Source organism: Schistocerca nitens, chromosome 4, assembly GCF_023898315.1.
Source record: "Schistocerca nitens isolate TAMUIC-IGC-003100 chromosome 4, iqSchNite1.1, whole genome shotgun sequence".
NCBI lineage: Eukaryota > Metazoa > Arthropoda > Insecta > Orthoptera > Acrididae > Schistocerca > Schistocerca nitens.
In genome coordinates this window covers 16,027,165-16,039,957 of record NC_064617.1, presented here as the reverse complement: position 1 = coordinate 16,039,957, position 12,793 = coordinate 16,027,165, and the positions used below count along the sequence as shown (strand labels likewise).

Here is a 12,793-nt window from a genome sequence, read left to right as displayed (position 1 = left end):
GCTGAGGGAATTAGATTAGGAAATGAGACACTTAAAGTAGTAAAGGAGTTTTGCTATTTAGGGAGTAAAATAACCGATGATGGTCGAAGTAGAGATGGTATAAAATGTAGACAGGCAATGGCAAGGAAAGCATTTGTGAAGAAGAGAAATTTGTTAACATCGAGTATAGATTTAAGTGTCAGGAAGTTGTTTCTGAAAGTATTTGTATGGAGTGTAGCCATGTATGGAAGTGAAACGTGGACGATAAATAGTTTAGACAAGAAGAGAATAGAAGCTTTCGAAATGTGGTGCTACAGAAGAATGCTGAAGATTAGATGGGTAGATCACATAACTAATGAGGAGGTATTGAATACAATTGGGGAGAAAGGAGTTTGTGGCACAACTTGACTAGAAGAAGGGATCAGTTGATAGGACATGTTTTTTTATATATCTATCAACATACCAACACTTTCATCTGGTAAGTTACATCATCTTTGTTTTTAGATATATTTTTCCCACGTAGAATGTTTCCCTATACACAAGTTAATGCATGCAAGTAAGAAAACAGTCCTGTAACTTTCAAATATAGCATTAGTACTGTACAGATTAACACAGCCACATCAATTAACTATATAGGCAAATGTTACAAAGGAATATGAAATAGAATGAGCACTTCAGGTTCGTACTAGGAAAGGCAAATGCTTGACTTCATTTTACTTAGAAAATTTGAGAATGTGTTGCTCATCCATGAAAAACGGGTTACAGAATACTAGTATGACCCTCCCTTGAGCACTGTTTTGAGTGTTTGGGATCCACAGCAGGTCAAACTGAAGGCAGACGAAGCAAGTCAGAGGTGAGGTGCTAGATTTTTAACTAATAATTTCGATCAACACGCAAATAGTACAGAGATGCTTCGGGAACTCACGTGGGAATATCTGGAGGGAAAACAATTCTCTTTTTGCAGGCCACTAGTGTGCAAATTTTGAGAACCAGCATTTGAGGCTGATTGCAGAACAGTTCTACTGCTGCCAATGTACATTTTTGCGTAAGTACCATGAATGTAATGTGCCAGAATTAGGGCTCATACGGAGGCTTTCACACTCCCTCCCCCCCCCCCCTTGCTATATTTGCGAGTTAATTCATACACTGTAGTTTCTCGAGCATGAGATCAAGAAGTAGTAGTGGTGGTAGAAATTTTTATACAAAATTTGGAATTGTCATATTCTTCCATATAACCTGTGCGATGTCCCTATTTCTTCTTCTTTCTTGTTCTACAAAACAACTGTATCATCACTAATTCTGTAGCTATTCCTACCATTGTCAAAACTTATTCTATGGTTACCTTCACTAACTCTGCAATAATCTCCAGTTCTCAGGTTAGGCGTTACTGTGTGTTTGTACAACGCGTTTTACACACTATTTCGAGAATAGAGCTGAAGCGACTGCTAACCAGGGACTGTTCAACTGGCCCTTGGTAGTGTAGCGATCTGCCATCTGTCAAAATTTCATTATCTTGGATACACTGAGAAGAATATATACGAGGGCATTTCGAAAAGTAAAGATACAATGGCTCGCAGTCCTTAAATAGAACATTTATTTAGAAATCGTCAGTTACATCTTATTAACTGGATTATTTGTTATTTTTCGACATAATCACCCCCATTATCCAAACATTTGTTAAGTCTGTGCACAAGCCTTTGTATCCCAGTCATAGAAGGTTGCCGCCTGTTGCCGGCACCACATTTCAACTTCATCTTTAATCTCTTCATCGTCGTGGAATGATTTTCCACCAAGATGTGACTTCAGGTAACGGAAGACATGGAAGTCGGTAGGCGCAATGTCCGGGCTGTATGGCGGATGGTCCAGTAAGTCCCATTTGAATTGTTTCAGTAGTGCTTTGGTTACGAGCATTGTGTGAGGCCGAGCGTTGTCATGAAGCAAGCAGACTCCACTTGTCAGCATTCCCCTGCGTTTGTTTTGAATTGCCATTCGAAGACGTTTCAAAGTCTGGCAATATGCAGCAGCATTAATTGTCATTCCAGGAGGCATAAATTCCAACAGAAGAATGCCTTGTCTGCCCCAAAAAACCGAAGCCATGATTTTCTTCGCAGAAATCGACGCTTAGCATTTCTTGGCTCTTGGTGAATTTGAATGGCGCAATGATTGTTGCTTGGATTCAGGTGTATGGTGATAAACACACATCTCGTCACCTGTCACCTGATCAAGGAACTCATCACCTGCTGCAGCATAGCGTGTGAGGAAGTTGAGTGCAAAGCCCATCCTTTTCTTTTTGTGTTCTTCCGTTAACAGTTTTGGAACCCAGCACACACACAATTTCCTGTACCCTAACTTGACAGTCACAATGTCATAAAGAGTTGTCATTGACAAAGGGCATCAGAGATCAACAATGGCCGACCTGTTCTTTGTTCGTCATGAACATCGGTCCTACCTTCAGAGAAATGACGACGCCATTTCATTACATTTTGTCGATTCATAATGTTCCCACAAACAGAAACAATTTCTTTGTGAATATCTGCTGGTCGCTGACCTTTTGCGTGAAGAAAACATGTGACGGAGCACACTTCACATTTGGTGGGATTCTGAATCGGCGCAGCCATTTTAAACACGACCTTCTCCAACCAGAAGCAACGTTCAACTGCCGAACAACCGCGAGGAGAAAGCTAACGGTTCAAGGTCAACACAAGTGTTGCCAACTTGCTCGCCGAAACTCTTCTGTTCCTCTGGCATATGGTGTATCTTTACTTTCCGAAATTCCCTCGTATAACCTTTCTTACTTCTTATTCCTGTTAGCCGTTTATTTCCACTTTGGTAACCTGAACCTACAGTTTTTGCTAATAATTGTAACAACACTGGTCATTTGCACACCCAACCACATAAACAGCGATTGGCATTCACCCAGTTGGGTTTATTCAGCTCAGCTCGTATAGCTCCGTGCCCTTTTGTCTGTGGAAAGATTATTTATTTCTTGATATTATGGGAATTCCCCTGGCAGAGACATCAGATACACCACGCATGTATTCAAAAATCAACTTATTCGTTCAGAAATCAACTTAGTATGTGTTCAAAAATGTTCAAAAACAAACAGGGATGTGTTTCACAATCATATGAATAATCAATGGACCAATGTGTGCTCAATGCTAGGCACTTTATGAAACAAGGTTTTTTCTTCAGGAATATGAACTTGGTGCCACCTGATATTGCCACCCAGGGCAGATACCTCGGTTTGGCCCTCTCTAGATCTGGGCCTGGGAGAAGAACATGTCATAAGAAGCTCCTGTGAAATTAACAGTGTGGGTGGCGTTTAACTGCAGTTTTTAAACATCAGTAATTTATAAGGACTAATATTAAAAGAATTAATACACTCTGAAATATTAAATATTTTAAAATTTATGGTTTATAAAGCTGAACAACACAATTCCAATGTTAGTTTAAAAACAGTTCCTGACATTTTACAAAATTCCTGAAATTCCCCAAGATTTCCTTGACCTTTCCAGGTAAAATGTAATTTCCTCAAAATTCCAGGTTTTTCAGACGAATCATCAACCTGCATTTCTGGATTCCAACCCTCCTTTCACATCAACCTTCATCTTTTCAGATTCTACCAATCCCTCACAAACATGGTACTGTAGAACACATCTTCATGGCCAAGGCACCTGAGAACCACCCCCGCTTCCCTCCACAAGATACTATTAGTGTGAAACCCTAACTACATTCATCACATCTCCAAAATAGAAATTCTTGTCCTCCAACATCTGGAAGATCATTCCAGACACCACTCCTGTAAACTGTCCAATCCGTTGACATCTTACTCCCACCTACAAGCACCACTACCCATCAATACCTCCCATATCTTGACCAGTTGGCCTTTTCAATTTGCAACATCTTCCAAAACTCCCTCGCAACACTTCATGAAATCTAGAACCCAGACAAATGCAAAAAACTTTTTCAACAGAAATGGAAATCCCACAGTGGTTTCAGTCCTATCCTAAGGTCTCACACCCAAGTTTAATCACGGACTCATCAAAGACCTACTCTTCTCTCAATTCCTAAAGTGGATACATTATTTTGTTACCAGTCCTTCCAACTAACGCCAGTTTAATCCCAACGTTAAACCTTGTCCCTCCCAGTTCATACTACCATTCACAGCTATGACCATCTCACCCCCACCATCAAACCACTCCTGGTCACCTTCCAGGAATTCGTTACCTCCAACGTGGCTTCACTATCCTTCCTCAGGTCCCCTCCAAGAACACTAACCTCTCAGCAGAAAAAACATAACCCGACTTAATCATCCTTCCTACAGATAAAGAAAGGCTTCCGCCAACTGTCTGACTCCTCCACCTACGAGGCTCTACCACAGTGAGCTCATCCCAGAAGTCCAACATAACCTATAATCCCTACTGAAATCCTTCTGGCCCTTCCCAGAACCTCTCCCCAAATCCACTTCCCCCCTCACCCATATACAACCCTCACACCCACTTCCTATATGTTCCCAACAATCCACAAACCCTACAGTCCAGGGCAACCCACTGTAGCTGGTTATTGAGCTCCTACTGAAAGAATTTTTGCTCTTGTTGACAAACGTCTGTATCCATCTGCCTGACACACAGCCTGTCAGATTGAAGACACTAACCACTTCCTTTTCTATCATCCCCACCCCTCTATCTTCTCGATTCCTCTCACTGTTGGTGCTACCTCCCTATATATCAATGTCTCTCATGCACTTGGCCTTGCCACCACTGAACAATACCTCTTCCAATGTTCTACAGACTATAAACCCATTACCTCGTTCTTGACATTCCCTACCAACTATATGCTGACACACAACTACTTCTCTTTCGAGGGGAAGGTGTATAAACATGGCACCGCACGGCACATTCCACTGCAAACCTCTTTATGAACCATACAGGGGGAATTTCCTAGGCTCCCAAAGCCCCAAAACTACTGTCTGGTTCAGATTCAGCAACGAAATCTTCATGTTCTGGACTGGGGGCCAAGCCACCCTATCTCCATTCCACACAACCTTAACACCTTCTTCCCATCCGCCTTACCTAGTCATCCTCACCCCAATGTGTAACCTTCCTGGAAGTTGACCTCAACGTCTGATAACTCCCTCCACACCTCCGTTCATGTTAAATCCACTAGGCACCAACAGTACCTCCATTTCAATTGCTGTAATCCCTTCCACACCAAAAAAATCAGTCCCCCATCTGTGTGTGGACAGCGTATCTGAAGTGGTGAGAAATCCTTTGCCCAGTACGCTGAAGCTATCACAAGGGCCTTCCGGTCATGCAGTACCCCCCAAACCCAGTCAACAATCAGATTTTCCATGCCACTTCTAATTCCGCCTCCATACCACAAATCACCTACAAAGGAGCAGCCCTCCCTCCCATCCCCCTGGTCACCCAACATCACCATGGACTGGAACAACTGAACCACATCCTTCATCAGGACTTTTATTATCCATCATCATTCCCAGAAACATGGGCCATTATATTCAAGATCCTTCACACCTCTCCTAAAGATGTATTCATTCACCCACCTCCACACAGTAAACACACTCATCCCTCCCTATGCCACTTCTGAACCCCGTCCACAGGATCATAACCCTACCACAACCCTCCTGGCCTCAATGTCCATTAACCCACTGTCCCCACACCCTCCACCCAACAGTTACCTCTTCCTCCTCTCTTGACAACAAGCCTAGAGCTCTCAAATCAGGAACACCTATACACATAAAGCTATATGTCATCTTGCCGACAACACGGTATACACTGGTCCATGGCCTGAAATGCAGCAACTTTGGTCACTCTCACACATTCTCCACAAATGTAACACTTCACACAGTCGGTAATTACAATGAATAATTACAAGAATTTACCGTGCTCAACATGCCATCCCCCACTGTGACTCCAAGAGCGAAACAGAAAATTAAATCTCCGACCATAAACAATACACTCCACTAACAACTCCAAATCAAAAAATGAATCTACTGCACACAATCAACATCATTAAAATATCTCACTAATAAATTCTTCCAATATTAATACCCCAGACAGCACTTGCAGATCCCAGTACCACTAACACCACTCACAGACAAATCACAAATATCCCACACTATAGCCCTCTCCAAACATAATACACTGCAACCATGCCACATACCACGTAACACAGTTATGCCACAGGTCAAAGCAGATGAGTGGTATCACATGTCCAGGTTGATCCGAAAACTCTATATTTACATTTGTGGGTTTTATTTTGAAAACAATACAGTCCTGCATCACACTTGATATCATAAAGGGAATGTGATAATCCCTACAATATTTGCGCCAAAATCATCTTCAGAATAGGGAGTATAATCTAGGAAGATAAAATTAGTGAGATGTTTGTTCTTTTCTGATTTTTTGTCACTTTTTTTTACAGAGTGTCTTACAAAATCTGTTGTTGGTAGAATATTTGCTCAAATAATTATATGGAAATTTTTGATTTCCTCCATTACTATTCTTTTAGTACAATTTGTTTTTTCAAAACCTTGGTATGTTGGATATGCTCAATTCAAAAACAAAAGTTTCTGCTTAAAATGACTTGAACTATATACAAAGCAGTTAAGAAATTAGTGCTAGTTGAACAAGTTTGTTAGAAGTTTTATCTGCTTAAAATTTCTGTTTTGTCGCATAACCCAGTACCTATGACATTACCTGTTGCCACTTCATCATTCATTAACCATGCCAACTGCCATTTGTTCCTCAGTTTTTAAATAATGTATAATTTATTAAGAAGGATAATATTGGTAGCTTGAATTAAGTCTCACCGTTCACAAAGTTGGGTAGTAGTAGTGCTAATGCAGCATAGCACACCGCACACAAGAGTTATTTAACAATAGAAACAGAAGGCTTTCAGATCCGTGTGTGACTTTTTTAGTGGAGCAAAAAGAACATACATATTCTGTGCCTGAAACATATTGGGCTTCATCACTTGCAAGAAGCGTCACCCTTCTGCTTTCCTCTCAAGAAATCTGCTGCAAAAAGCCACCATTTAAGTATATGCTCTGCTGGAAATGATGTGAAGAGACTACTTTCGATGATCCAAAGACAACAATTTTGACATGAATAACTAATTGCATCCTGGTCAGTGTGGTATACAATGAGCTGCTGCAACCAGGTCAAGCAGTGAATGCTGGATGCTACAAAGCACAATTACTCAATTTGAATCGTTCACATAAAGACAAATGCCCACAATATGCTCGGAGATATGTCAGAGTCATTCTCCTTCATGACAATGCCAAACCATATGCCATAAGCCAAGTGAAGGGACTTCGAGGAGGAGGAGATTAGTGTTTAACATCCCGTCAACAACTAGGTCATTAGAGATGCCGCACAATCTTGGAGCAGAGAAGAAAGTAGGCCATGCCATTTCAAAGGAACCATTCTGAGATTTGCCTGAAGTGAATTAAGAAAATCATTGAAAACCTAAATCAGGATAGCCAGGCACAGGTTTGAACCATTGTCCTTCCGAATGAAAGTGCAGTGCGCCAACCGCAGAGCTACCTCGTTTGGTAAGGGATTTCTGTGTCAATTACCTCTGTGTTCCAGGGATCATTTCACACAATAAATGGTAATGATGTGTAATCATTTACATCACAACTTATGTTTACATGCTAACATTTCTGATGGCATGGTATAAAAAAAAAATACAATGTGAGTTTGTAATTCCTACCACCACCTCTTACACATTACGAAGATAGAAATCTATGTACTGTCAAGGAGAAACTTTATCAGTTTGTTTTCAAATTTTATATCATTGTCTGTCAGACATGTTGTATCACTGGACAAGTGACCAAAAATTTTGTTGTGGCATTGAGCACCTCTTGTAGTGCTAAAGACAGTATTAATGTGGGGTAATGAATGTCACCTTTGGTACATTACTGTTCCTTTTGAACTGTAGTGGATTACTTGCAACAAACTTCATGAGGGAGTAAATATACTGTGAAGCAGCAGTCAGACTGTCCAGCTCCATAAACAGAACTCTACAAGATGATCGTGGGTGAGCACCACACATTATTCTTACACTAATTTTTGAGCAATGAAGACTCATCCTTAAGAGGGAGAAAGAACATTATTCCATATGACATTACTGAATGAAAATATAAAAAGTATGTCAATTTACTTATATGTTTCTCACCAAGATTTGCAATAATTCTAAATATAAATGTGACCGAAGTAAGTTGTTTTTGGAGTTTCAAAATGTGCTTTCTCGGGGTTAAATTCTCATCAATAGAGACACCTAGAATTTTTTATTTTCAACCCTATTTATTATTTCCTCACCATGCGTGACACTCATCACTGGTGTAGTACCCCTAGATGTGCAGATATGAATATACTGTGTCTTTTTAAAATCCAGGATGACACCATTCAGAGAAAACCAGTCAATGATGCTTTTAAGGACATTGTTTACAATTTCTTTCATTTCTGTATATATGCTTGAAGTAATTACAATACTTTTGTCATCTGCAAAAAGAATTAATTCTGCTTGTATATTAGATGAAAAATCATTTAAATATATGAGGAACAATAGTGGATCTAAGAATGAGCCTTAGGGAACGCCATACGTTTTCTCCCTCATCAGGATTATGTCCCCAGACTACATTGACTGAACTACTAGGCACAATTTTCAGTACTCTTTTGGTTAGATATGACATTACCTATTAGTTGGCTGTACCATCAAAATCATAAAACATCAATTTATCTATGAGAATACTGTGATCCACACAGCCAAATGCCTTAGACAGGTCATAGAAAATACCAATTGGCACTGTTTTATTATTTAATACTTACAAAAGTTTGACAGTGAACATGTAAATGGCATTTTGAGTAGAACAACTCTCCTGAAACCCAAGCTGTGATTTGAAGAGGATGTTGTTGCTAAGGTGAGAGATAACTCTAGAATACATCACCTTCTCAACAAATTTGGAAAATGATGTCAGCAGTGAAACAGATCTGTAGTTATTGATCTCTCTCGTATCACCTTTCTTGAAGTGTTGAGTGATAGGGTTTTCTATTGAGAGAGAGAGAGAGAGAGAGAGAGAGAGAGAGAGAGACTGCATGATTGTCTTAACTTCAAGAGAAGGTGGTGATACATTAATATGGTTGAATTTTCTGAGGGTTATTTTTCAATCTACTGCTGTGATTTTTCTCTTTAACTGTTTATTCATCACTTTCTACTATATTTAAGAAATGGTTATTAAATATATTTGCTACCTGTGACTCATCATTTACAGCCCCTCCATTTAGTTCAATATTGATGTTATCCTGTTCTGTCACTAATTGTCCCATCTTTTGTTTCATCACATTCCATATTGTCTGCTGTCGGAATTACTGATTTCTAACATTATGTGCATGTTCTCTGATTTTTTTTTTTTAAATAATCTTTCCTTGTAATTTTGACTACTGCAGAAACCCTCTATGTGTTCGTGCCAACGAAAACATTTTCCTTTCACAGGATACTTTAATCCCTCTTGTGATCCATGGTTTTCTTACCTGGATGTTGATGCCCTTTCTTATATTATACGGAAACCTATTTTCAAATAATGATATGAATTTATCACTGAATAGATTTTATATCATCATTAGGTTCATTATAAATTTCATCCCTAGTTACCCAATGTAAACTATTCTTAAAAACATTTTTCCTGGATTTGTCAACTGTTCTAACTGATTTTCACTGTCGAGTATCCACACTGTTTGGCACTGCGTTATTTATCGTGACAAATTGCGCATCATGATTAGAGAGAGCATTTGTTACTCAGCAAACAGTTTTTTCAAAAAGGGTCCTACTGTCATTATTCACCCGTGCTGTAATGTTAGTTACTGAGATCAAATTGTAGGATACAAACAAGGTTTCCTGATCATTTTTCCTATCACAGTCCTTTAGGAAATCTACACTGAAGTTAGCACAGACATAACTGCTTGTTGCTGTCTGACATAGCACAGTAAGGTATCCACACCCAGTTTAAAATTTCCCGGCGGGGATCTATATACAGTTACAATTAAAAATGGTTCAAATGGCTCTGAGCACAATGGAACTTAACATCTGAGGTCATCAGTCCCCTAGACTTAGAACTAATTAAACCTAACTAACCTAAGGACATCACACACATCCATGCCCAAGGCAGGATTCGAACCTGCGACTGTAGCAGTCGCATGGTTCCAGACTGAAGCGCCTAGAACCGCTCGGCCACTAAGGCCGGGTACAATTAAAAGAACTATCTTTCAGTGTTATTTCACATCACCCCTTTTCATTACATCTGTTTAGTCCATGCAGTATTGACTTTCTGAAAAACACTTCACAACTTTTAACAAGCTCAAAAACTGGCTACTTGAGAGGATCAGCACAAAAGATCATTATATTTTGTCTAAAGTTCAATCTTGATCACGTCATGTATGTTTTAATGATACAGGTAACCGGTTTCGGTTCTTTCTATAAAACCATCATCAGACCTATGGCTCCTTAGGATGGTAGGCGGAGCTCTCCTCGCTGCTACGCAGTCAACTGCATAGCAGCAAGGAGAGCTCCGCCTACCATCCTAAGGAGCCATAGGTCTGATGATGGTTTTATAGAAAGAACCGAAACCGGTTACCTGTATCATTAAAGCATACATGACGTGATCAAGACTGAACTTTAGTCAAAATATAACAATTAATTGATCACTGCTTTCCAAAAATGTTTACCAAAATTGTACAAAAGATCATGATTTATTGCATTGCAGATGCCATTTGTCACCCAAAAAATGGGGAAGGATGGTAGCTGCCAAAGGAACTGCTTTCAAGAAGTTATCTTACAACATTCTAATAAAACAAACATGCTGCCTGTCCCAACACACAATGAGAATTAATTCAAGTACCTGAGAACACGTAATAAAAAACATAAAAAATCTAAAAACATATATTTTTTTAAATGTTTCAAGAATAACAGATTTAGTACGACGACTGCAAGGAAACAGCTAGACTTTCCAATGTAGCAAGATAAATGGCGAATGAATTTTATTTTTCCATGCGACAGTCCAAGCTTCAAGGCTTATTTTGGAAAACAAATAGATTTCAGCCATTATCCAGTTCTCTTTATGTAATATTCAAAGTAACAAATTATGTTTTTACAATGTACAGTACCAAAATGTAAGTAGGCTATACATTTTTTGTGAAAAAGATAAATAAAAAATCTGAAACTTATGTTGACAGTATTAGTAAATGTCACTTTGCACTATCATGGTGTGAAGAATATCAAAGCTTCAAAACTTTGAAATGCTGTAAAATGGAAACAGACAGATAAGCTAACATGTGGTATGGGTACACATCCCTGTATGGAGAACAGACAAGCTGCACCCACATCTCATATGGTGTACGAGATGGTTTGGTTGACTTGACATGTAATAAGCCAAGAGTAGGCTAGCATTATACCTTTATTTGCAATTGCGTCCTTAATTGCTTCTGCGGTGTTCTTTTTTCCTTCATCTTTCCCTATATTATGGGTGTCCAATTCTGCCTGTGCATTAGAGACAGTTTCACCTCTAGTTGTAGAATCAGTTGACAAGAACTGCCAACACAGGGCGTTAAATTTCCATTTGAAACACCCATCTCGTTTAGGAATGATATGGTTCTCTATACATTTAATGCCGCAACAATTATTTGCAGATGGTGAATTCCTACTAAAAAAGCTCCTACCATGACATCCTGTAACAATCCATTTCAGTTACCACAAATCTGGTGTATGCCTTATACACACGTTACAAATTATGCCTTGAACACAACATAACCGCTAATTATCAAGCACAAGTAAATACACAATAAACGGAAACACAAACAGACCTGTTTACTTGCAAGTCATGAGTGATTAATAATTTCAGGTCAGACAAGACTGAAGTTCATTAAAAAATATTCTTACCATGCTTATTCAAAAGTAACTGCTCAAACGTTCTGTATGTATGTTTCGCAACAGACCTGTGGCGAAGGAAAGTGCACGACGCTGACTTCAATAACATTGCTCTAGGGCACACCCCGACTTTAAACTACAATCTGAAAAGGAAACGGTGCCCACCAACCGTGTAATTTTAACCAACCAACAATCGGCAACATCAAGATGTATGTCACAATTTTTCAGTTTATGCAAATAAATTAAAAAAAATAAATAAATAAAAAATTTCCTCTCAATTTCTGAACAATTTGTTAACTTACTTACCATCTAGGTACCCGTGTTTACTTCGTTACGTAGGTAGCAAATATACAACAATGCTGTACTAAAAGCAATTTTTTCTGATCTCCCTTAAATCGAACATGTTTTCATTACTGCCGAAGTCTGAAAGATGCATTTAATATTTGCAATACGGGACGCCGACCGTCTGTAATTTCTTAACTGCGCTGAAACAGTCTTGATATGGTGGCAATTCTTGTAAGGTTGTGGTGAAAATGTCTGATTACACCAATGCGTTAACTCAATTTATCGACAGAAATTTGCAAGAATTGTCTGCTATACGTCATACTATGTTGCAGTAGAATCCCTCTACCTTCAGTTATAATACTGTCACTTTCAGACCAAAGATGTTCGAAATAGATTTTGAAGATGCAATCGCTGTAAAGTACTGTTGAGCCTTGCACACACCGGCGCAGCGTCATATCTGGCAAGCCACACGATTGAAAGGTTTGATGCAGTTTGGCACCAGTAATTGTTTCTACACTCGCGATCAGAATTCCTACCAGAACAGCTTTCGTCATTTGATTTTTTTATTGATCCCAGAAATCTT

General features: G+C 39.2%; 1 protein-coding gene across 2 annotated transcripts in view; it reads right to left on the bottom strand.

Moving 5' to 3' along the window:
• LOC126251529 (zinc transporter 9) overlaps positions 1 to 12,572 on the bottom strand; it is a 214,573-nt gene extending 202,001 nt beyond the window's left edge. Inside the window, exons 1-3 of one of the 2 annotated variants that reach the window (XM_049952022.1) lie at positions 12,232 to 12,572; positions 11,938 to 12,068; positions 11,454 to 11,726 (exon numbers count right to left, since the gene is read on the bottom strand). In XM_049952022.1, coding sequence (XP_049807979.1) covers positions 11,454 to 11,726; positions 11,938 to 12,034 — 370 coding nt within the window. In that variant the 5' untranslated portion in view covers positions 12,035 to 12,068; positions 12,232 to 12,572. The remainder of the gene's footprint in view (positions 1 to 11,453; positions 11,727 to 11,937; positions 12,069 to 12,231) is intronic. The other variant, XM_049952023.1, reaches the window with a different exon arrangement.
• Positions 12,573 to 12,793: the final 221 nt, after the last annotated feature.